A 27,435-nucleotide genomic window follows, 5' to 3' on the forward strand; every position below is an offset into this window, starting at 1 on the left:
AAAGTAATCACTCTTACAGAGTGTAATAAGCTTCTTAAAGTAGGAAGTGTCTTAAAAAATAAAGCAACTATTTTTTTATGTCACTTGTTTAAGCGTTAATTAAAATGTTACGTTAATTTTACCCAAGAATAGAGTCAATGTCTTACGTTCCTTAAGTCAGTAAAATGCTCAGTAACAGAATTACCAATGTTACAAGTTTTAACAAGGTAGTACGACGACTAAATGCTAGCAGTGAAGCAGTCTTGGATCGGTAGCTTTTCAAATGTGTAAAAGTAAGTAAAAAGTGAAGTTCCCCTTTCAGACCTTGTGGTCTATAGGGCAGATGATGTAAAGGTCATCTGTTTCTGTGGCCCACGGTTAACGAGGGTGTAATGGGACCAGCACAACGACCAACCGCCTTTAACTTTCCCCCAACTAATGTCAGGTACCCATTCTCATAGGCGCCCGAAAAAAAAAATCACAGTTTCCACCAGGATTCGAATCCGGTACCTCCGGTTCGGAAGCCAAGCGCCTTACCACTCAGCCACCACCACCGCGCCTCTCTATTCAAAAGCGTGACTAGCCAAAACGCTGACTCATTGTTTCACTCTCCTCTTCATCAACCACTTGTTGCCTGTAAAGAAAGCTGACGGGTTAAGCTGATGTTTCCTTCTCCTGGCCTCTTGCACACGCGCGAAACAAAAAAAAAAAAAAGAAAAAGAGATGCGAAGAAAGGAGGACTCGCTAACCAAGTCCCATCTGTTAAGCCAATGATGCCCAAAATACGGCCCGCGGGCCAGATCCGGCCCGCGACATGGTGCCATCCGGCCCGCCGAAATGTTGGCACAAAGTGTAGAAAATCCTCCCCCTTTTGTTTCCAGAAAAAAAAATTGAAAAATCTATCTACTTTAGGGGCTTGGAGTCCTCAATTTTTCTCTGATATAGTCACTGATGCCATAGCATTTAACATTTGTGCGTTTATTAAATAGGTCAAGAATGTTGAATCTACTAGGAAAAATTAACGGTTCTTTACTTTTTTTGTGAAACATAAGCCAAAATATTTGTTTTGTAAAGAAAGTGTGATTGTTTTAAGAAACAACAATATATAAACGGCATAATAAAACAAATAGGACGACATTCTTCGTTTGAATCGCGAGTAAAAGATTGTGAAAGTTCGCCAAGAGATTGGAAGATTGATGGGAATATTTACCAAAAAGACATAAGAAAATGAGTCGGTTGCAAAACTAGCTACAATGTTGCTTATATTTTAAGTAGAGAATTGAAGCCATTTTCCGACGCGTGAAAAAGAAAAAAAGATAATGAAGTACTGGATATACGGCTTTCTAATCTAATAGTTTCAGTTCAATTTCAATTTGTTTGTGTAGGTCTACTTATTCGTTCATGTGGCCCGCGACACGAGTGTCAAAGATTAAAATGGCCCGCAAGCCTAATTTGTTTTGTAAAATGTTTTACATGTTTCGGATGTTCCTTCAGAGTTGAAGATAGTTTACTTCCTAGTCCAAACCTCCCGCAGGACAACGGGGGATGAGAGCGGGCAGGGTTTGAACCCGGGACCATCGATAAATTCAAACGACAGTCCAGCATGCAAACCGCACGACCAGGCAGCCATCCTGGGCATCACTGTGTTAAGCGGTTCCTCACTTGAGACGCACGCGTGGTGGCGGACCTTTTCAAGATTTTGTGGCAGTATATTGTAGGAATACGAAGGAATCTCTCATACAGATCGACCTCCTAGCCATTCCGTCAAGAGGATCCAAGCGAGACAAATCTTTATTGTTAGGTCCGAGTTCTGGTCAGCCTGTGTCTCCTGTTAACTTTGGAGAAAAAGGGGGTCAATTCAGGTTGTTTACTTCAAGATTGTTTTTGTTTTGGATTGTTATACTTTGTGAGGTGCTTTTTTTGAATAATATGTAACTCATAGTAAAACATTGTTTTTTGTTCTTAGTCCAGGATAGTTGGACTTTAGTTATAGAGTTGAAGTATAGACTCTAATTATTTCTATTTATTATTCAATCTATGGGATATTGAGCTGTGCCTGTGCATGTAGGCCTGCCTCATATATAAAAAGTTATATGTCCGTGAATCGGAATTCTGATTTTTCATTCTGTCTTTATATTTTATCGTCATAGTATTGTTAATGACTTGGTTACATGTGGTATTCAGCATTGAAATACACAGACGTATATTAGAGAAGAAAAGAGCCTTGACAGTCATAGAAGGCTGTAACCCTGACCTGCAACGTCGCAACCTTTGCATAGTTTAGACCAATAGCTCGTTGCTGTGTACGACGTGCCAACGAGCTATTGGTCTAAACTACCCACAGGCTGTGACGTTGCAGGCGAACTCTTTAATAGACAACCACAAAGCTTCCCTTGTTGGGACTTAGTGGAACGTCTCTAGTATAGTGTATTCATTTGTATTCAAAGAAAGTCAACGGCTTTGTTATGCTCCTAATAGAAAATGCGCAACACCAACACCAGCCACAGTTGTCGTACAAATTCTTAGAGATTACAGAGGGAGGGAGGGAATCAGACTCAACGGCCGCCCAAGACTGACCTACAGAGAAGTGTTACGAGCGAGACATGTGAGCCACAGGTATCAAGGAAAGTGTGTGGAAGGAAATAGCCCAAGACCGGACAGCATGGAGACTGACTGTGCGAGTGTGCGTGCTGGTACGAACTTTGCAGAGAGGAAAAGAACTGAAGCTGCATTATAGTCAAGAGAAAGAAAAAGAAAGCTGCCCTATCAATTAGCCCCCCAAAAGATGCATATACATGCACGAACTGTGGCAAACTCTGCCGCTTCAGAATTGGCTTGATCAGTGGCACCAGATTCTGCCCCGTCACAAAACGAAACCAAAACCAGCGACTCATCTGGGCTCATCCATTGTCTTCCGAGACAGAAGGAGTCATATACATATGCATAAGTACAGACGTTCTTCAAAACAGAAGACTGATATGCCCTACTCGCATCCATATGTTTAACCAGTCGTGCATGTTAAGTAGAGACTTAAACTTAAAGTCGTTGGCTTTCCTGGCTGTTTAAGGCAAACCAATTCCCTGAACTAATAGCATTGAGAAGAAGGAGCACTGCCTCTATACTGGTGGGAAGCGTGATCGAGAGGCTAAGTACGCTTGAACTTAGCTTGGCTTGGCTACCTACGAAGGGGGCTCAAGGTTCGACACCCAACTCGGGCAGAGTTGTGTTTACTGAGCGCCTAAAGGCAACACGGAAAAACCTTCTCCTAGATACCCCCCCCCCCCCCCAACTGGTCCACAACTAAGATTGAACCAAAGCGCTCTGAAAGTAGCTTTATATAAAAAGCCATAATAATACCTTCCCAGGACATTACGACTGCAAAATTACAAAAGAAATTAGTGAACGCAAGGATTGTATATTTCTTCAAACCCCAGCCCTATATTGTTTTTATTTCACCATTAAAATCTACTTCCTTTAATATCCAGGCTCTCAACAAAATTAACTAACGTCCCAATGTAAGAGGTTTACTGAGTGCTATTGAAGATATATTTTTTTCTTTGCACGAGTGAATCACTCTTAAAATACCATAAAAGCTAAAGACAGAATACAAACTCCCGCACACACTCTTATTCAATTAACAAGAAACAGACTTAACAACGGAAATAAATAAAAAACACAAGATGTAAGCGTGAACACATGGAAAGCTCCTGATGCTAATTTTGCCACTATATAAAATATCAGTGACACTTATTTGGCAGGGCGGAAATAGGGTAAAGAGCATTATTAAGTGCTGGCCCTTGTCCGCATCCTCTTTTTTTTCTTCTTCTCAGTCACTGTTTCTTTCTTTGCCTTCACCCCTCTCGCTCTCTCCATCTCTACCCCATTCTCTCCATCTCCCGTGTTTTGAAAAGGACTGTTTCGGGAATTTCCAAATGTAAATATTAATTGGTTCAAGAGTTTAAATGAATGTTCAGGAACCTTTAGCACATCGTTTTCTAAGTCTAGATCTAAAGGCTTATCTTTGGAGTATTATAAAGTGTACTAGACCTGTTCGTTCACTTTAAACCGGGATTCTTTCTAAATACCACTTTTGTTTCATCTACCATCTCTTTCTAGCCCCCCCCCCCCCACCCCTCCACAAACACACACAAAACAACAGGAACTAATTTATTTTCTGAGGAATTTGAAATCGCTACGCCTTGCGTTCGTTTCAATAGGACTTTACCACTCGAAAACAACGAGACCAATCGTCAATGAAGGCATGAACACTTGACCAGCGACGTCACAACATGTAAGCAGTGGAGACCAATAGTTCGTCTCTTACAGACACGAGAAGTAATCAGGAGCTAGTTTTTTTTTTCTTTTCTCATTTCTTGAAGGAATAAAATCTTGTGATCTGTAGAGTAGATGATGTAAAGGTCATCTGTTTCTGTGGCCCGCGGTTAACGAGGATGTTATGTGGCCAGCACAACGACCAACCGCCTTTAACTTTCCCCCAACTAATGTCAGGTACCCATTCTCAGAGGCGCCCAAAGATCCCGAAATAAAAAATCCCAGTCTCCACCAGGATTTGAAACCGGTACCTCCGGTTCGGAAGCCAAGCGCTTTACAACTCAGCCACTGCACCTCAAATTAACTAATTGACCAATTAACTAATTAAATATTTCAACAGATTCATGTTTTGTAAGGTACGATAAATAAATGTGTAAAGTTTTAAACAGCATTCGAGATTTGGGTGCGTGAAAAACAACAAGTACAACAATTGTACCAGACAAACAGACAGAGTTCTTTTAAATGTGTTGTGATGACCCTCTTGCTGTTGACGGCCGTAGCACCAAACTGTTGCTAGGCAACTAAACTGCAGCAGGCGTATTAAATTTAAACTTGTAAAACTTGAAATAATTTGAATAACTTGTTTTTGAACATAACTAAAATATAACTTTTATTAGAATATATATACAAATTCAACTTGAGATGAAATACAATACATGTACTAGACTTTAGGAATAGCATAAAATTTTATTCAGAACAAAACCTAACTCACTAAAAAAACACTTCTTTTTTTTTTTTTGTCTGGCATTCTGGAGTCGTGAGAGCTGGGTGGACTTAGGGGCTATTTGCAATCCCGAAATTCAAAATTCCAGTCTTCACCTGGATTCGGAAGCAAAGAGCCATAAAACAACCACTCCAACCCACACCCCACCTCTTTTTGATACAACGCCTATGATATTCAAATCTTTAGATTCTGGTAGGCCTTCATCAAAACCAGAAAAGATCCCTTAAAAATTAAAATTCTAAATAAAACAATTTCCTTCCTTTTCCCATGGCGAGGTTTATGGTCATGTTTAGAATAGTCTCAAATGGCTCAAATCAAGTTGGATTGCCTCCCCCACCACCCAGCTCTTTCCAGTGCTGCCACTTGACCACTTTTCAATGAGCGGACATTTGATGATTGGTTTCATTAATTTGTGGATCCAGGACTAAGCCGTTTTATTTACATCCGTTTTAGTTAAAGTGTACAAGTAAAGTGTACAAATAAAGTGTACAAGTAAAGTGTACAAATAAAGTGTACAAGGAAAGTGTACAAGTAAAGTGTACAAGGAAAGTGTACAAATAAAGTGTACAAATAAAGTGTACAAGGAAAGTGTACAAATAAAGTGTACAAGTAAAGTGTACAAGGAAAGTGTACAAATAAAGTGTACAAGGAAAGTGTACAAATAAAGTGTACAAATAAAGTGTACAAGGAAAGTGTACAAATAAAGTGTACAAGTAAAGTGTACAAATAAAGTGTACAAGGAAAGTGTACAAATAAAGTGTACAAGGAAAGTGTACAAGTAAAGTGTACAAGGAAAGTGTACAAATAAAGTGTACAAGGAAAGTGTACAAATAAAGTGTACAAGGAAAGTGTACAAATAAAGTGTACAAGGAAAGTGTACAAATAGAGTGTACAAGTAAAGTGTACAAGTAAAGTGTACAAATAAAGTGTACAAGTAAAGTGTACAAATAGAGTGTACAAGTAAAGTGTACAAGTAAATAGTACAAATAAAGTGTACAAGGAAAGTGTACAAATAAAGTGTACAAGGAAAGTGTACAAATAAAGTGTACAAGGAAAGTGTACAAGGAAAGTGTACAAATAAAGTGTACAAGTAAAGTGTACAAGTAAAGTGTACAATGAAAGTGTACAAGTAAAGTGTACAAATAAAGTGTACAAGTAAAGTGTACAAGTAAAGCGTACAAGTAAAGTGTACAAGTAAAGTGTACAAGGAAAGTGTACAAGTAAAGTGTACAAATAAAGTGTACAAGGAAAGTGTACAAGTAAAGTGTACAAATAAAGTGTACAAGTAAAGTGTACAAGTAAAGTGTACAAGTAAAGTGTACAAGTAAAGTGTACAAATAAAGTGTACAAATAAAGTGTACATTACGACGTTATTCTTTCTGTTGACTGACAACCTTGTTATAATTATCATTTCTTTTCCAGTAATTTTTAAAATATTCTACTATCATAAGTTAAACATATGGACATAGACAAACAGTGGCGTAGCTAGGAGTTTGTCATCAGTTGGGGGCGCGGTGGCTTGACCTCTTTAGGGGCCCCTGCATTTTGACATTCAACATCACGGCATGAGAGAATGGTGTAATATTTAATATATAATGTAAAAAAAAAAGTGGGGGCCCGGATGAATTTTCAAACTCTCCTCCCCAACCATAGCTACGCCACTGTAGACAGGATCTTTGTTTCCGGTTATGAAAGGGGGTGCTGTTAACGGTGGTTGACTCGTATCACCAAACTTCTGGTACTCAACTAAACCGCTGAAGGTGCGATATAATCCTAACTAACACAACTTGAAATAACTTCAATCACCTCACTGTGAACAAAACGAAATCAAACTTTATTCATATTATAGACAAAATCAACTTGTGATAAAATTATATAAATGTAGTAGACTTTAGTAAAAATAGTATTTTTTTTTTTACAAAATCTACCAAACTACAACGGCACAGCCTTTCCGTCTGACGTTCATGAGTCGTCTGTCCTAACTAAGACCAATGACGACAATGCCATCTATGTTGCATCATTCGCAGCCAATCGCTAGCCATAGAAACACACACTCTCAATAACAGGTGTGTGTGTGTGTGGGGGGGGTAATTTTTTCCCCGCTTTTTTTTTTAGCGGCCCCCGGCAAGGGTAATAACTGCTATCAGTTGTGTGTGTTATATCTGAAATTGGCCCTTAACAAAACCATCAATTAAATAATCATTCAATAACTTCAGTTAAGCCAGGTGTACATCGAATCTCATCCCCGTTTTATACGCATGAATATCAACAATGTGCCACAAAAAGTAACATGAATATATCTCCGTATCCTGTGGTATCTTGTCGTCAGTCGGACTAATAATCCAAACATTATGGACGAAGATAGGGTTGTGGTGGCTGAAAGTTTGTAAGTTCTTAGCTTCTGAAATCCATGCTGAAAATATTAAAACCTGCACTTTTACCTGCCCGAGTGAACCATTTGGTTGGGGGGGGGGGGCGATTATTAGTTTGTTTCCACACAAACTAACTTTGTAATTTTATTTCTTTGATTTTCAATGGTTATGACCTTGGATTGTGGTGACTGTAGTTTGCTTTTGTTTTTTTCAGGCTGTTGTTTGAAATCTAGCAGATTTACTTGATGATCCCAGCTACTACTAGGATCTATGGTTAAAATATTAAATTGTGGGGTTCAAGTACCCCTCCCAAGGCTATCTCGTGGATATATCTGTTTTATGTTTAAGGTTAAATTAAATATTGTTTTAATAGAGGTATGCCGTCAGGTGACCTTGCTGAGCAACGTACAGGTGACCTTGCAGAGCAACGTACAGGTGACCTTGCAGAGCAACGTATAGGTGACCTTGCTGAGCAACGTACAGGTGACCTTGCTGAGCAACGTACAGGTGACCTTACTGACCTAAGTCAAGTCAAACGTCCTGATCTTAGAAGTCATGAGTGTTGCACTTGGTGACAGTAGTTTTATTTTCTTCTTTTACGACAATTATTGTTTTAAACGTAACGTTTGTGGCTGCCAGGTAGTGTAGTAGGGCCTAAATGCTGACCTATAAAAATGTAGGATCCTGCATTCATAGAGAACATACTATTGTTTCCTTGTCCAGAAGGCAGTGTCAACAGCGAGAGTCAATTTTTATTTTTTTTATTTTAGCAAGGTAGGCAAAGACAGGGCTATGACCTGTCCTGAATCATGTTATTGTGATTTTTTTTCCTTCCTGTCCAGCTGATACTACTCATCTGACCTATTTGGGCGTGCTGACACTACTCATCTGACCTATTTGGGCGTGCTGATTCTACTCATCTGACCATTTGGGCGTGCTAATACTACTCATCTGACCTATTTGGGCGTGCTGACACTACTCATCTGACCTATTTGGGCGTGCTGATACTACTCATCTGACCTATTTGGGAGTGCTGACACTACTCATCTGACCTATTGGGCATGCTGATACTACTCATCTGACCTATTTGGGCGTGCTGACACTACTCATCTGACCTATTTGGGCGTGCTGACACTACTCATCTGACCTATTTGGGCGTGCTGATACTACTCATCTGACCTTTTTGGGCGTGCTGATAATACTCATCTGACATATTTGGGCGTGCTGACACTACTCATCTGACCTATTTGGGCGTGCTGATACTACTCATCTGACCTATTTGGGCGTGCTGAGACTACTCATCTGACCTATTTGGGCGTTTGTTACAACATTCCAAGCTGTTGTGCCACTTGATTCAGTCATGTTCAAAATAATTACTCGAGCCATCACACATTTTTGAGGCTCGTAAGGTGGGGCCAGAGGCGTAGATAGGAATTTGCCATCATTTGGGGGCCCGGGGTCTCGAACTCTTTAGGGAACCTTGAATTTTGACATTCGACATCATGAGATAAAGTCAGCCCTTTCTTAACCAGCTATCACGACATAATCCGATACGTACTGAAAACAAAAATGTCATTCTTACATGATGTCTTGACTGTAAGCGCTCAACGCACGCCAGTGTTTTCTCCGGAGGTTTTGGGCCATGTACATATGGAGCTGTCTAGGCCTTATAAGCACTCCAAAGAATCTGCAGAGAGAAGATTTCTTTTCGATTCTTTCTTCAAAGTACTCTAGAACATTCCGAATAACCTCCCTTTCCGCAAACAAAGTAGCTTGATCCTGTACATAGTCCCACGACTTAAATTATGTTGAGCCGAGAAATCTCAACGCGGAGGTCGTCAAGCCATTAACTTCCAATTAAACATTTCTTTTATAATTCAACAGTTGAACCTTCCGAATCTACTGTTAATTAAAATCCTCCCGTAACGGGGCAAAGGTTTTCTTAACCGTTTTTTTTTTTAAATATTTCTTATTTACCTCAGGATATATTGAAGGCGCGGTGAATGAGCGGTAAAGCGCTTGGCTTCCGACCCGAGGGTCCCGGGCTCGAATCCCGGTGAAGACTGGGATTTTTAATTTTGGGATCATTGGGCGCCTCTGAGTCCACCCATCTCTAATGCGTACTTGAAATTAGTTGGGGAAAAGTAAAGGCGGTTGGTCGTCGTGCTGGCCACATGACACCCTCGTTAACCGTAGGCCACAGAAACAGATGACCTATGCATCATCTATAGAGCACAAGGTCTGAAAGGGGAACTTTACTTTACTTACTCACGATCTACCATAGGCCTACGGGAACCCAGGCGCAGTGACGGGAGGGGGGGGGGAGTCCCCAGTGCAGCTCTTTCCTGGGGTGGGATAACCCCAAAGACGCCGTTGGTTCTAAGCTGTATTGAGTTCTGACAAAGTATCACTCCCTCCCCCACCATATCTTCCCAAACAGCTCCCGACGAAACACGTTTCAAAGCTAGACATATCAAACAATATTTACCTTGTAAATCACAAACATTTTTTTTTAGAGATTCTGCGTTCAAAGACCTGATTGAACCGGCGTGGTGTAATAACGTATTGTTTTAAAAAAAACGTCTTTTAATCCCCTAGCTTGACTAAAGCTTTAAATGTCGAAAGTCTGCCTTCTGGTAACTCCAAGAAAAAGACTTGATCATCTTACACAGGTCAGTACAAGACGTTTCCTTATTTTTATGTTTCGGTATAAAACTTATCTTTGATTGTGTGTGTGTTTGTGTGTGCGCGCGCGTGCGTGTGTGTGTGCGCGTTGGAAGGAGGAAAGAGGAGGGTGTCCTTACGTTTTAACAGTATCTCTACTGCTAGTATTCACGCATGCGTCACGCTAGTGAAAAATACTTTGACCTATTAAAAAAAAACCTTCGTAACTTGGGGAGGGGGGGGGGGGGGCTTCTAAGAAATTCACTGTCCTCGTTTACACAAGGACAGAGTAGACCTAAGTGTGTGTGTCATAAAAAAAAATTAAAAATGTGCAGACGTTTATTTCTATCTTTCATATTTCTGTGATTGGACTAATAGTTATCGCAGGTAACGTAAGATTTTACATCTAAAATCCTTTTTATGTTTTATTTTTAGAATCTTACAATCTAAGTTCATTCGCCATTTAACTTTGAGGTTTAGCCGGCTTTCCCTTCAATTCAAAACAATGAAATTCTAAATCTAGGCTAGATCAAAATCTAGATCTAGGTCAAAATGGCTTGACGGAGGAAACTCGAGAAATTACGCATGAAAACGTGGCCGTGGCTGACTCTGTGATGAAAGTATTTAAATCTAGATCTAGATGTCAGGATCTACAGGGGCATTAAATATCATTAATAGCGTTCCATGTAACTCTAATAAATCACATTGGGGTTTAAGGCTAAATCTTATACTAATGCGAGTTTTGAGAAAAAGAAAAATCTAAAAATACTTTTTTTTTAATTTAAAAGGTGACTATCTAGGGAAAAGAACTTCACATTTACAGCCATATATCTTAATACTTTAAGATTTATTTCCATTTTTAAATATCAAACAAATTTAATTACTACAAAACAGCTAATTGGTTGGTTAGCTTTTTGATTTATTCATATTATTTTGAGTAAGAACGATACCTGGAGCCGAGAATGGGAAGTGGGAGAAACAACGTGTTCAAAATTTGTACCAGACAGTAAGACGGATGAGTTGACACGAGCTTTGTAAAAACATCCACAAAATTATTGAAAAGACTCGAACCCCTTTTATCCCTATAGAGCTTAACTTACCACACAGTTTAAATGACGATGATAAATTATCAACAAGTGGTACCATACATTGAAAAACCGTAGTAGTTGCATATAAACACTCAAGCACCATAGGTAAAATGACCATGGTTGAAAGTATATAAGATTTTGATCTAAGTACCCAAGCTACTATGACAATGGACTACGACTATATATAAACCATAGCAGCATAGCTGTACTGACCATGTTTGGTATAATAAAGACACGTAGGTACCATAGCTGTAAAAAAAATTCTGGGTAGCTAATAGCTAAGTAACATATCTGTAAAGACCATCGGGGTAGCATATAAACAGCTAAGTAACATATCTGTAAAGACCATCGGGGTAGCATATAAACAGCTAAGTAACATATCTGTAAAGACCATCGGGGTAGCATATAAACAGCTAAGTAACATATCTGTAAAGACCATCGGGGTAGCATATAAACAGCTAAGTAACATATCTGTAAAGACCATCGGGGTAGCATATAAACAGCTAAGTAACATAGCTGTAAAGACCATCGGGGTAGCATATAAACAGCTAAGTAACATATCTGTAAAGACCATCGGGGTAGCATATAAACAGCTAAGTAACATAGCTGTAAAGACCATCGGGGTAGCATATAAACAGCTAAGTAACATAGCTGTAAAGACCATCGGGGTAGCATATAAACAGCTAAGTAACATATCTGTAAAGACCATCGGGGTAGCATATAAACAGCTAAGTAACATAGCTGTAAAGACCATCGGGGTAGCTTATAAACAGCTAAGTAACATAGCTGTAATGGGACCATCATTAAAATGAGATCGTTAGCACCAAAGCCAAACGGCGCATGCTCCAAGACGATGACCAGGTAATTATCCAGACTGCAGTGTTTCCCAAACTGTGTTCCGCGGAACACTAGTGTTTAGCGAGGCTTGAATATGCTTTCGACGAACTACTAGAATAATTAACTAGTGGACAACCACTGTTGAACCACGTGAAATAATCAATTAAAAATAAGCAAGGTGATCCGTTAAACACCAAGAATGCGCGAGGTGTTCCGTTAACGAGAAAGTTTAGGAAACACTGATCCAGGATGGCTAGCTGGTCGTTTGGTATGCGGTCTCGCCTAGGTAATCCCAAGTTTGAACCGCCGCTATTCTCCGCCTGCAGCAGGCTTGAGATAGGATTAAATAATCTTAATCACCGATATAACGTCAGAGATATGTACAAACAAAAGCATAACCACCGCGGAAACAAAAATGAGCAACAGATAGGATAATCACAGATAGGATAACCACATATAGGATAACCACAGATAGGATAACCACAGATAGGATAACCACAGATAGGATAACCACATATAAGATAACCACATATAGGATAACCACAGATAGGATAACAACAGATAGGATAACCACAGATAGGATAACCACAGATAGGATAACCACATATAGGATAACAACAGATAGGATAACCACAGATAGGATAACCACAGATAGGATAACTACAGATAGGATAACCACAGATAGAATAACCACAGATAGGATAACCACATATAGGAAAACCACAGATAGAATAACCACAGTTAGGAATAGGGAATAGGATAACCACAGATAGGATAACATTGGGGGGTGATATAACCGCAACACCTTATCTCCCTAGCAAAGTCCAATATTGTATCATACCTTAAAAGCGGCCTGATGTCGACATATGAGGAAGTAACTAAGCCTAAAATAGCAAATATGATAACAAGCAGATCTATTTAAAATGAATAAAAAATGACTTTAGAGTCGCAGAGTGGGTATAATAACCAAACAAGGCACTGTGTTAGAAACGACTGTTAGGTAACTTGCAAGAAACTGACCACGTCAATATGATAATTAAAAGCTAAAATGATGGCTATATATGTATGGCTGGAATGACTACCGTGGTAGCATACCTGTAATATGCTTTGTGGGAAGCGTGGTCGAGAGGCTAAGTGCGCTTGAAGTTGTCTTGGCTACCTAGAAGGGGGCTCGAGGTTCGACACCCAACTCGGGCAGAGTTGCGTTTGAACCGCCGCTATTCTCCGCCTGCAGCAGGCTTGAGATAGGATTAAATAACTTAGCGTCTAAAGGCAGCACGGAAAACAGACTCCTAGATACCCCCTCCCCTCACTGGTCCACAAATGAGATTGGACCAAAGCGCTCTGAGCATGCTATAAGCATGAAAGTAGCGCTATATAAAAGCTACAATAATAATAATAACCATGCTAGCTCTATACCAGTCTGTGATCTCCGGGAAAACATAACGAACCGAGCTGTTTGGACGAACGGACCGACAGCATAGTGTTTAAGATAATTCGCTTATATTTTGCTCAGACCAAAGCAGGTGTGTGTGTGTGTGTGTTTGAAAAGGTGTGTGTAAATCTTATAACGTTTATTTACAGGGGAAAATGGTCGTCGAGTCTTCTACACTAAGCGTCTCTAAACATGTATTTCCTGTTTATCAATTGCATCCAGTTATGTGCAACTATCAAATATGTATTATAACGAGACTTACAAATGCTTAGGTGACACGGAAAGTAGTAAATATACAGTTACTATTGCTTAGGGGAAGCACAAAATAATTTCTATTATATAATTAAAATTCCTCCTAAGGTGACGCATACAGAAATTTTTATTATATATTTAACAAGGTTAAAAAGACAGTTTGTGTGGAAACACAAACTCAAAGTCGGCCCCCGAAGTGGTCCACCCAGGCAGGTAAAAAGGCAGGTTTCAATATTTTCAGAAATAATGAATTTCTATCAAAGGCGAATGGCAGAGAAGAATGGAGAAAGAAGGTTGACAGATCCTGTGTGGTGCCCCAAAGGTTCAGCTGATCAAGGGAAAGGTGAATGTGAATGTGAAGTTAGATGTGAACCTGGCCTAGCTGATGTCTTATAATGAGTATCTAATTGATCTAATTGTTTTGTAAAGGGTCAATCTCTTATTCAAAGCCTCAAGAAAAAAAAAACATGTCCGTAAAAAAAAAAAAAAAAAAAATTCCTTTAGATTTATGTACTACAGAAAAGAAAAAAGTAGCCGTTGAATCTGAACTTTGAATGATCTAAAATATCATAATGTCCGATTTTCATTTTCTCTTCTAGTTTCTGATATCTAAACGGGACGGACGGACGGACGGTCGGAAGGACAAGACAGGCCACACAGCTAATAGCGTCTTTTCCCATTTCAGGGGCCGCTAAAAATTCTTAGGTGACGACCTGATTCTCTCACAAGGTTTATCTCCCCTTAAAAAAGCACTGTTTCAATATAAAATGAATTAATTACTTTAATTTAATTTAATTAATTTTACAGCGTAATACCAAGCTAACGAATTTTCGTAATAATGATTTTGCCATCACCAAAGTAAATGTGGGCTTCAGTCCTCTTTAACTATTACCACAACGCAAAGAGTCTATTTTTAGCACCTTATGACCGAGCCTATCGTGGTTAAATAATTTTTCATGGAAATGTAATATTTACCCGAATACAATTTGGAAACATTTTTATAATGATGAAATTCAGTGAAGAAGAAACGACTTCCGGTCCGAAAAATACGTTTATCTTCTATTAGCTGTAAATGTCACTGTACAAAGGCAATGTGAATAGAAACGTGCCCCTACAGTCTCGAAAATCAGTTCATCACGCCGAGTCGTTTTCCATGGCAGTTTTTTGTGTAAAACAATTGACATATTATTGGTATGGAAGAGAGTCTTTGCTGTGTAACTTCTCAAATAGTTAAGTTCAAACATTTAATACTGCAGTTAGTGCAGGAGATTTAGGAGCATGGAAGCAGAACTTTTATTAGTCTCGTGCTGTAAGCCTCTGACGTCAGCGAAAAGACAGCCGTGTCAAGTTGTAGTTTGTTTGTTTTTTCATTTGAAGAAAAAGATGTGTAACCAAAAATTAACATTACGATAATGAAACATTTTCAAACCTATATAAAGGTCGACCTTCGAGTTTTCACAATGTGATCAATGAACTTTTTTTTTTCCTTTATATTGTTTGGCGCTTTCACTGTGTCTAATACAGATAAACCAAACGGAGGTAACGCTCAACTAAATCCAATAACACTGGCGAAAGGCCGAACAATCAATATAAGTTAGTCGGCGCTGATACTGAATGTCGAACAAGAAGTTTAATAGCAATGAAGGGAGCTGTCGAATGTCAGCTAACTTTCTACGTTTATCAAAGGCTTCCTATCTCTAAGGTGTCCTGGAAGTAGTCTGTTTACGTCGGCTGATATTTCGTTTTAACTAAAACCTAGTCTTGTTTTTACTAGTCACGTCCATAGACATAAATAAATATAGACTGGCAAAAGGAAGTAACTTCATGTAACTTGAAAACATGTACATCTATTGTTGTCGGATTTCCGAATTCTGAAAAGTTGCATGATCTTCAGTCTTAGAGATTAAAAAAAAAACACATGTGAAAATATTGTAATACTTATATAGGTTATGGCTGAAATAGTTATGAATACTTAACTTTTATACTGCTCATAAATGCTGAATAATAAAGTACACAAAATTGCAAGTCGCAAATTTTCATTTCATAAAACTCTTTTATCGGCCAGTCTATATTTATTTATGTCTATGGTCACGTCATTGTCTCTAAGTTAAAACTTCCCCTATTTACGAAACAAATTATTAATTCCTAATCCCATAACATAAAATTCATAATCTTTAAAATTAAAAAAAAAATCGTTGGAGCCGTTTTAGAAATTATATATGATTTCTAAAACGGCTCCTACGATATACATCTTTTCATACATATGTATACATCATTTCATGTCGTTCCTATTTCAATTGTTAATCTATACTCTGGTAGTAACAGCATTTTTCTCAAATAGCCTCTGACAAACAGTCTAACACAAGACCTTCACGTGTGACCCAGATATTGGGTCCGGGCACCGTCCGGCGGAACTGAAATGAGAAGTTGCTAGGACGACTGATTGAGCCTAAATCAATAAGTTTTGAAAAGAAGGGGTTCGTTAGTCTAGGAGAATGAAAACTCAAACCTCTGTTGCATTGTAGCTATACCCAAAATATGCAAAGGCTTCGGGAATCGACCCTGTGGATAAATTAGGAGCCGCTGACCCTTAAGTACCTTGCAACACACGGTGCTACACACTGGCAGTGTCTGCGAAGCCGCTGATCCCAAACTGTTTAGGCACTTTCCTTTCCTTTGACACATCAGTGGCACGGAGAGGGGTGACATTTTTTCGACTGTAGCTAGTGCCCTGATATTAATCTCAATTCTAGGAGATGATTCATAGTAGATAGTGCCCTGACATTCATCTCATTTCTAGGAGATGATTCATAGTCGCTAGTGCCCTGACATTCATCTCATTTCTAGGAGATGATTCATACTAGCTAATGCCCTGACATTCATCTCATTTCTAGGAGATGATTCATAGTAGCTAGTGCCCTGACATTCATCTCTTTTCTAGGAGATGATTCATAGTAGCTGGTGCCCTGACATTCATCTCATTTCTAGGAGATGATTCATAGTAGCTAGTGCCCTGACATTCATCTCATTTCTAGGAGATGATTCATAGTAGCTAGTGCCCTGACATTCATCTCATTTCTAGGAGATGATTCATAGTAGCTAGTGCCCTAACATTCATCTCATTTCTAGGAGATGATTCATAGTAGCTTCATGACAGACGGATGGCATATAAATATCAAATAGTTTTTAAAGCAAATATTAAAATACTCTATTTTAAGCTAATTAAGTTTGAGATTGTACTTTACTTTTTTACTTAGTATTACTTTTTTTACTTAGTATTTAAATTAAGATTGCATATAGCTTCCACTCCTGTGTACATACGGACACACAATGCATTGCATACAACTTGACATGTAATCACACCTGTCATGAATGATTGCCCATCTTATGGCCCATTGAAGAGGTTACACCCAGTCATGCCTGTTCACTGATTGTCTCAAAAGTTACTTTTAGTACATTAATAAACATCATGCCAAACTGGCACTTCGTTGCACTTGTTTTTGGCCAGGTCCTTGTCCCCGTTTCATTTCACATCTAAAGAGCAATCTTTTTTTTATATATATAAATCATTTCCTTCTTGCAGTTGATTTGTCATTTTTACGACATTAAGACACAAGCGATATTCCATGTAATCTGATCTAGTTAATACGCATATGCACAACTCCAGACGGTGATTCCCCCCCTTTTTCTAAACTATGTACATATACCTGACTATTAAGATCGGGATGTCCTCTTTGAATAGATGCGTTGTCTAATCGCAGGAAGAATTTTTTTAAGATCGAAAGCAACACGCCTCTGTGATTAAAAGAAATGAAGTTTCTCTATTACTTTTTATTATTTTGATTGTATGCGCAGGTGTTGATAGAGCCCATACCAAATTTTACCCTAAAGGCTTGTAACTCTTGTTTCACTATCATTGACTTCGTTGCCTCCCTTTGTTACTGTGTATGGCAGTGATTTTCGCTAACATGAAGACATTATTGTGTCGTCAGTGTTTAAGGCTAAAAGGATTGTTTACAAAGCTTGCATCAACTCACTCCGTCTGCCCGATACAAATTTCAAACACGCTTATTTCTCCCACTTCCCATTCTCGGATCAAGCTGAAACTTTGCACAATTACTTATTGTAGAAGACAACACCTGAATCAATCAGAAAACTAAATAGTGTAATTGATTAATTTAGTTTTTTTTTAATATCGAAAAGGGGAAATATTTCTTACAGCACTGAGTTATATAGATATAAATGTGCAGTTATTCCCCCTTTGATAAAGTTAATTATTTTTACAAAACGTTTATCAACTTAACGGATTTAAGGTACGTGGAGGCCCCGGGGCAGAATTTTTGTGAAGGTCCAGTTTTTTATTGAAATAATATCACCAATAGTAATGTGTAATTGCATTGCATATTATAAAAGAAAGTACTTCTAAATTAAATGTAGTTTTGCTTCGTTTTAAAAAAAAACTTTATTTAATAGTCATATTTTAAAAAGATTGTAAGGGTTTACGCAGTGTATTTGGTTTATCCAAAGTATATAAGGAGAATACGAGCACACTATGAGCTGACACTTTGAGCTACGAAAGTGTTGACAACTTTAAGATTTCAAGTATGTTGGTAAAAATGCGAAAAACAAAATGTCCTACAAAAAACGTAAAGTTTCTGAACCGTCGAAATGTAGTTTTTTTTTCTCCTTTTTTGTGGAGGCCCCTTTCTTGTGGAATTAGTACCATGCCTGCATGCCCTCCCTTAAAACTGGCCCTGTTGAAACGGAACATAATTATTTATTTTACCTAACAAAACATGAATGATTTTTTTTTAAACTACCAATCATTCAATTAATTATTGGTAATATTTTCCTTTTTGAAAAAGTAAAATAAATTCTACAACATTGAGATATATAGTTGTAACTGTAAGTGTCGAACCGTTCCTTTTAGAAAAAAACTTTTTCAAAACTACTTTTCATATTTGGCTTGTTTTTAATTTTTTTATTTTTTTTTGTTTTTAGTGTACATTAAAACTTCGATGGTCTGTCCGGAAAATCAATCATCCGGATAATTCAGCGCGGAATATTGTAAACGGTCCATTTCAGTTACAGTATAAAAAAAAATTCATATCACCCCGTTCGTAAACATAAAATTCAAGTAAAATGTTCATGTGAACAAAGCTTTATACGTAGTAGCCTACAATTATAATGAGAAACAATCGCTGATCTTTGGCTGCCTGGTCGCGTTGGACTGTCGTGTGGTCATCGCGATGGTACCAGGTTCATCCCCTGCCCTCTGCCATCCCCCTGTCGTACTGCTGGAGGTTTCGGACTAGGGTGCAGATTATCTTCAAGTCTGTAAGAACATCCGAAACAGGTCAAACATTTTACAAAACATTTTAGAAACAGATACCATACTGTACTACAAAGACAAAAAAACACAAGAAAAAGTAGTTCGGTTATTTGACGTTCCGGATAAATGACGTCTGGATAAATGATGTTCTAAGAAGACAATGAGTATATAAATCTTCTTGCATTTTATGAGAGCCTGTTCTATTTGAAGCTAAAGGTTCTGATAATGTTTAGGATAAATTAATACACACACGCACACACACACACGCACGCACACACACACACACACACATAAATAGTGTGACAATGGAATTGAATGGGCAATAAGTATTTGTATTTTCGTACACGTTCAACATTTGATGGACCTCATTCACCAATCGTAAACAAACACCTTAAGTCACGTGCTTCCTCATCTTTACGACTTACTACTCTGTTCGAATCAAGCATGGATATCACGTGACCGTACCTTTTCGTCCTTTATCCAATGACATCATCATCATCATCATCTAACTCCATTTGAGTGAGGGCTTGAGAGGCAAAAGCCCTGGACAGAAACCCTTCTGTCTTGCGTAATGCATACATGTCACCATACTGGTCGAGAATTTTTGGTTTCCCAGACCTGTCGAGACGGAGATCAGCAAGTCTGGGGCAGTCAAACAGAATATGAGGCACGGTTTCCTCTTTTTTCCCGCAGTGGGGGCACCGTAAATAGAAATTTGGCCATAGCCGTGAGAAATATCAGCCAACAGGACAATGGCCTGTCCTGCACTGTGCTATAATAGCTTGCTCAGGTCACTATAGCCTCCACCACGGGAAGTGCGGTCAGGGCACCGCATGTGCTCCCAGACTCCACGGGCTTTTTGGGACTTGTCCCAGCACTCAAACCACTTTTCCATTTCTGTTTTTTTAATTATAGCAAGAGCATGATGAAAACTTACATCTTGTTCAGTTGGTGGAATTTGCCCTCCCTGGTGGGCCAAGGAGTCTGCAATAGTGTTACCAGTCACACCTATGTGACTCGGTACCCACTGCGTTAATACAGGGGTGCCATAGCGTTGCTTTTTGTTGTATGAAGCTATGATGACAATGTCGATATTGGGAGGCCATGGTCTAGGGCTTTGCAAAGCCTGTAGTACAAATTTTGAGTCAGTGACCACAACAATCTGTGTTCATGGTCCAAAGAATTTGACTGTGTAAGAGCCAAGAAAGTCGATGTAGGCTCTATAGCCAGAATCTATCAATGCCGACCCATCAGTATATGCAAAAATAGCACTGGGCTTGAAGGCAATAATGGTCTTCAGTGCTAAAATTTGAAAAGAACAGCTAAAACAGTGCTATATATCTCAATACTGCAGGAGTACGCTCTCTTTTTCCATAGAAAACAATTTTTTTAACCACTAATTGAGTAACTAATGGGCTAATATTTTTTTTATTGATTTAGAGACAATGACGCGACTAGTAAAAAGAAGACGAGGATTTTAAGAAGAATAGCGAAATGTAAACAGACTACTTTTGTCGACTTTAGAGAGAGGCAGTTTTTATGGACGTAGAGATATAGCTTGAAGACATTCGACGGTTCCCTTTGTTAAAAAGCTTTTTGTTCGACATTCGCGTCGACTAACTGATATTGCTGGAATCAGTTATTTATTGTCATCGATTTTGAATAATTTATGCAAAATTTCATATTGATCTAGGAATGAGGAGAGGGAGAAAAAACGTGTACAAAACATTTATAGGGAGGAATTCCACATATATGACTACATCTAACAATAATTATAATTTATTTCTCTTCTTCGATACCTAACAAAATAATTAATTGTAAATATTTACTTTGCTAATCGGTAATTTTTAGCGGCCCCCAAAAGGGGAAAAGACGCTATTAGTTTTGTGTGAAATGTCTGTCTGTCTGTCCGTCCGTCCCGTTTAGATCTCGTAAACTAGAAAAGATATTGAAAATACGACATCACAATATTTTAAACCATTCAAAGTTCTGATGCAACGGCGACCTTTTTTTTTTCTGAAAGCGAAAAATCTAATTTTTAAAATCAGTTATGCAAGCAGTTTTTTAATGAGAAAAAGCTAATTAGTATGCATTATAAACTAGACCTAATTTAAAACGAATAGTAATCGGGTTCGAAGACTGGGATGTTCAACTTCGGAATCCTTGGGCACCTCTGAGTCCACCCAGCTCTAATGGGTACCTGACATTAGTTGGGGAAAAGTAAAGGCGGTTGGTCGTTGTGCTGGCTACATGACACCCTCGTTAACGGTAGGCCACAAAAACAGATGAACTTTACATCATCTGCCCTATAGACCACAAGGTCTGAAAGGGGAACTAGTTAGGCCAGGTTCACATCTAACTTTGCATTCATTTGCACCTATTCTTTGATCTGCTGTACCGTTGGGGCACTACACAAGATCTGTCAACCTTCTTTCTCCATTCTTATCTCTCATTTGTCCTTGATACAATTTCATTTGGATGTTCTTTCTGAAAATATTGAAGCCTGCCTGGGTGGACCACTTCAGGGGCCGATTTTGAGTTTTTGTTTCCACAATAACTGTCTTTGTAATCTTGACTTTTATGATTCATGTTTTGTTAGGTACAACAAATAATTGTATAAAGTTTCAATTTGATCCAACAATGGGTGTGGGAGAAATGGCGTGCTAAAGTAATGTGTACCAGACGGACAGAGTGGGTTGATATAAGCTTTGTACAAATGTGTAAGGCTACTTTAATAGTACAATGTACACTATATAAGAATAGAACTAGTCAATGTGTTTTTGTAGACTCTCTATTCATAAATCCTACCATCTTCTGTTTACTTTTTCTGCACGCTTTCCTTCACCTCTGACCTCTCACGTTACTGGCTGTTACTTGAGATGAAATACAAGCTGATGTCAAGACATTTTTTTATTAGAAATTAATCCTACATCTTAAAGTTGTTGCAGAGTTAAATCACGTTTTAAACAAGGCGACGGAATTCTTTTTCATGAGAGGACCCAAAGATGAATAACAACAACATCATATCTAATGATAAATAAAATAAATAAAAACTCGTCATTTATATACATAACTCTAGATCTATCTAGTAGGTCTAGATCTAAGCATTTAACTTCATTCAATGTACCAAGCTCACTCCAAACATTTGCCCATTTATTCTCTATTAAAAAAAACAACAACAACAAACGAACAAATATAATATAAGATCATTAACATTGATGTCCAAAACTGGCTGTCCGAAATAAATTTTGGGAAGAAAATCGTAAATTAATTCGGACACCCTATTAATATTTTTTTGTATGGAATCAGACAACTTGGCTTACAAATCAAATAAATCAGCTCCAAAAACAGAATAATTATTGCCGGGCTCAGTAGTATAGACTTAGCCAATCAAAAAATATAGTATAGAGGCCCCTACACAGTTTCGAAAACTTTTAATAAAAATCCACTTTATTAATATAAATACCAACATCTAAAAACGTCATATTATAAAAGAAAGAAAATACTTGTGAATTAAATTTTCATTTTCTTCGTTTAGAAAAAAAAGATTATTTAATATGCGTGTTCTAGTAACAAAATAAAAAGTAAATTTTTAGGGTTTACGCAATGAAGCAAATCCGAAGTGTATTATGAGATTCCGAGCACACTATTAACCCTTAAAACGCGTGTGGTAGTTCAGCCTCTAAACTTCAGAATTGTAATTCCATTTTGTATGCACTCATTGTAAAACAGTTCAGCACTTTAAGGGTTAACGGAAACTACGACAACGTTGTCAGTTGTAAAATTCAAAGTCTTAAAAATGTGAAAAAAAAAAAAAACAAACAACAAAAAACTTCAAGTTGCGACACTTCGAAATATGGATTTTAAAAAATCTATTTGTGGTTGCCCCTTTCTTGTGGACCCCCCCCCCCCCTGGGATGTAGCCCCACCTGCCCTGACCTGATGACAATTGTTGGGGCGCATCCACTCTGTGTCTTACGCCGATAAGTCAAACGGAGGTAACTCTCAAATAACTGACTCCAGCAATATCATTTAGTCGACGCGAATGTCGAATAAGAAGTTTAATAACAAAGGGAACCGTCGAATGTCGTAAAGTTAAATCTCTACGTCCTTAAAAAACTGCCTTTCTCTAAAGCCGTCAAAAGTAGTCTGTTTACATTTCGTTATTCTTCCTAAAATCCTGGTCTTGTTTTGTACTAGTCATTTCATTGTCTTCTAAGTCAAAACTTTCCATTTCTATGAAACAAATAATTAATTCCTAATCGTACCATAACACAATACACGAATTAATCAATAGTTATTCAGTTAGTTAATTAATGTATTTACCTTCATATAGAAAAGGGGAGATAAATATTGCAATATTGAGCTATATGGCAGTAATGGTGTGCTTTCTCTCATATTAGCTTTGATTTAGAAGAAAACGTATTTCCTATATTTTTTTTTCTAGACTTCCAGTTAATCGAAGTAAAAAAATTAAATGATCGGTCATAAAATGGAAGGATGCCAAATGTACAAATATTTGATTTGATTAGTTGACGTCCTTCAGAAATAAAGATCTGGGCGTTCGTTCACAAATTAAGATCCTTATGTTCTGGTGGAATTCTAAACCAAACCTCCAACAAGACGGCAGATGGTAACGGCTGGCAGTGTTTGAATTCGTGATTACCGTGACGACAGATCGAATATGACTAGGTACCAATCTGTTGTATTCTTTATAAGAAAAAAAAAATAGTAAAGTAAGTATAGTTCCCCTTTCAGACCTTGTGGTCTTTAGAGGAGATGATGTAAATTTCATCGGTTTCTGTGGCCTGTGGTTAACGAGGGTGTCATGTCGTCAGCCACCGCGTCTCCTTGTTTAAGAAATGGTCGACTATAAATTATGTTTAATTAGATACATACATTATCCTTTCTACTATGTGCTAAATTTTACTGGAAAGAATGTCTTAAGTAGCATTTGACAACAACAACATGACTGGGGTGTTGAACAGTATCCGGCTTTATTTATATCCTGTTTGGGGTTAATTATCTGGTTGAATGAGTTTGTTAAGAGTTAAACGAATCCTGGTGAAGACTGGGGTATTTCGTTTCGGGATCTTTGGGTGCCTCTTAGTCAACCCAGCCCAAATGAGTACCTGAATGAGTTGGGGAAAGTAAAGGCGGATGGTCGTTGTGTTGGCCACATGACACCCTCGTTAATCCACAAAAACAAATGACCATAGCATCATCTTCCTATAGATCTCAGGGTATAAAAAGGGAACTTTACTTTAATTAGTTAATTAAACATTGGTAACTAATTATATCGGTTGTTATCGAAAAAGGGAAAGAAATGCTTCTTATTCAGCGAGGTTATTTCCCTTATTTCATTTGTATAAGTTTTCTCTCCCACTTTATAGTATAATGACAGTACATGAATCAATCAAAAGGTTAGCCAATCGAATTTTTAATTAGTGGTAATTAATTATTTATTTTTTAATAGCAGAAATAAGGAGGGGGGGGTGGAGGGGGGGGGGCGGAGGTAAACCACTCTGAGATATGTCACAGTGATTAACGGTTCTTCCCCTTAGATAAGCCTTTTTTTTTATTAAGTATTTTGTTTTCTTTATTTTTATTCTAGAATGAACAACAGTCTACCCAGTATAGAGGATAACACGAGCCCAGATCTGCTGCATTGTTCTTATACAGATGAATATGAACCAGAACTGAGGAACAAAGAGGTTAGAATAGTGATTAGATGTGCTCTAGAGTGTGTGTGTGTGTGTGTGTGTGCCTGTTTGTATAGGCTGACCAATTGTGATGTAGCCTTTGATCACGTGATAAAAACATGGGGCTGATAAAGGTCAATTGGAAGCTAGAAACTTGTGAGAGAACTACGTATGTTGTATACTGGCAGTAGTTTTGAAATGGTTCAACTGTAGTTTCAAATCTTTGTATTTCATTAGAGTTTCCAAGTGTCTACGTTGCAATTAAAAGCTGTAAATATTTATAAATAAAAGGCAAGAATACTTTGTTTTAAAAATAAAAGGTTTATGGGCAGAGTGGGGCTTGACCTCTTTAGGGGCCCTTACATTTTGACATCCGACATCATTACATGAGATAATGCCATTTCGAAATATGTAATGTAAAAACAAATTCCGGACACTCATTTGGGGGACTCCCTCAAGTGGGGGCCCGGAGGGATTTTCAAATTTGGACCCCCCCTTCCCCCACCTTATCAACGCCACTGTTTATGATCTGATTTAAGATATTACTTTCCTTCCCCTATTCACCTATTCCTTGGTCTGTTGGATCACCACCCAAGATCTGTTAACCGTTTATCTTCATTTCTGTATGTCTATTGATTTGTTAGACATAATCTCTTTCAATGGCGGGCCCGTTCATTCTTTTATGTTGTCTTCCCATCGCTTTCTCTGCCTGTCTCTTCTTTTTTTTTTTTCCTGGTACTGTTTCCTGAAGGAAAAACACATTCACTTATATTTTGCTATACTCTTGGGTTTCATTAAATATAGTTCAGTGATGTCGCTACTAATATTGTATAGCCTTGTTTTATATGGCATGGGGGTTGGAATAATGATTATCATATCAGAATATTAAACTCAATGAGACATATTACATACTCTTTCGAAATTGTACCCTCCATCCAACTTAAAACATATTGTTAAATTTAAATAATTGTTGTATGCATTTCGTCGGCTGCCTATGATGTCCTCTTGGTTAATGTTCAGTGATAGACGCCCACTGTGACTCTGTCCCCCCCCCCCCCCCCCCCAAACTGTCGTGCTGTGTTCCTCGAGTTACCATCGCCGTGTAGATAAGGTAAACACCATGCACTGACCTAACCCTCTTGTCTGTGTTCACTGATCCGTAGTCTTAGCGAGACTCTAAGGGGAGCGAAGCCGAATGAGTAGTTTTTCAATCTGTAGTACACCTAAACGCTACTGGAACTTGAGCTACTGCGTTAATTTTACACGATGGATAAGGTAAACATAACACATTTTTTTCTCTTTCAAAATAATTGTCAGGCGAAAGTCTAGCATAATCAACTTGTTTCTCACCGTTGTTGTAGTTTAATTATGTGCGAATCTGAGAATTGACATTTGTATATATGCGCGATTCACCTGCGATGGTATCTTGCAAGAACTGAAATCAGGCGATGGTATCTTGTAAGAACTAAAATCAGGCGATGGTATCTTGCAAGAACTAAAATCAGGCGATGGTATCTTGTAAGAATTGAAGTCAGCCGATGGTATTATAAAAATGTATACTAGACTAATATTTAACAAATTACCAGCTGTGACCTTAAACGGTCATAAAAATATTATTTATTTTATTTCTTTAATTATCAGAAATATGCCAACCATTGCTAAGTATCAGGTATATTGAACTATATTATCCCTGATTAGTAGCACAGCATAGATGCAGCACCTTGGTTTAATATACATTCTGAATCTACCCCTCCCCCTCCTTTAAAAACAATTCTTCATAACTTTGTTTTTTGCTATCTTCAGCCTTTGTTTGTAAAGCATTCGTATATAAAGTTTAAAAAAACAAGTTCCCCTTTCTTTGGCCAATGGTTAACAAGCAGGGTGTCATGTGGCCAGCACAAAGACTAACCGCTCTTACTTTCCCAAAACTAAATTCAGGTACCTATTAGAGTTAAGTGGATTCAAGGGCGCCCTAAAAATACCAAAATTCAAATTCGAAGTATATATATATATATATATATATGTTTAGATTACAAGTTTTATTACCACTCCCTTTGTCCTTCTCTAGCCCTCTGTCTACCTTTCTTTCTACCTCTTTCTTCCTCTCTCTCTTTCTCTCTCCCCTTTCTTTATCTCTCTCTCTCTCTCTCTCTCTCTCTCTCACACATAGGCCTACACATACATGTGTAAGAACACCTGGACTGGCGTCATAGAAAGCTTTATCAAAAGGTTACTTCCTTATTTAAAAAGACTAAAATTAAAAAGACCAAATCGTTCAATCATTATATCAAACTTCTAAAGAGTATTGTACAAAAATACAAACTTTGGACTATATTATATGAAAGAGAACTTTAATAAAAATCCAATAGGATGTAAACAAAATCTGTATTTTAAAGTTACGTACGAAACTCTGCAGACATTGGAATGAAAGTAGTCTTAATATAGATCTATATGTTACTTGCAAAGTGCGAAATGCAGGCATCCTATAGAATGACTTGTTCTGTGTTAGGCAAAGTAGGACATTTTTTATTTAGAAAGATATTAATGAAATTAAATATAAATGAGTGGGAAAAAAACACACAAATAAACAAGAGTCTAAAACTACCTCTGTAGGCCCATGTCTTAATGCTCTATGCTAATTGCGTTTTTTTTTATTGCATTTTCCTATTCTTCGTGGTCTTTTTTTTTATACTTATAAATGATTTTATGTTTAGAACA

At 37.9% G+C, this 27,435-nt stretch overlaps 1 protein-coding gene across 4 annotated transcripts in view; it reads left to right on the forward strand.

The window, feature by feature from the left end:
• The first annotated feature begins 10,298 nt into the window (after positions 1 to 10,298).
• Positions 10,299 to 27,435, forward strand: part of LOC106080042 (uncharacterized) — a 49,584-nt gene continuing 32,447 nt past the window's right edge. For 2 of the 4 annotated variants that reach the window (XM_056037983.1, XM_056037984.1), the window contains exons 1-2: positions 10,299 to 10,458; positions 24,630 to 24,729. In XM_056037983.1, coding sequence (XP_055893958.1) covers positions 24,631 to 24,729 — 99 coding nt within the window. In that variant the 5' untranslated portion in view covers positions 10,299 to 10,458; position 24,630. Of the gene's footprint in view, positions 10,459 to 24,629; positions 24,730 to 25,837; positions 25,993 to 27,435 lie in introns of those variants that run through there. The other 2 variants (XM_013241330.2, XM_056037986.1) reach the window with 1 other exon arrangement.

This window comes from Biomphalaria glabrata, chromosome 8 (assembly GCF_947242115.1).
Source record: "Biomphalaria glabrata chromosome 8, xgBioGlab47.1, whole genome shotgun sequence".
Lineage (NCBI taxonomy): Eukaryota > Metazoa > Mollusca > Gastropoda > Planorbidae > Biomphalaria > Biomphalaria glabrata.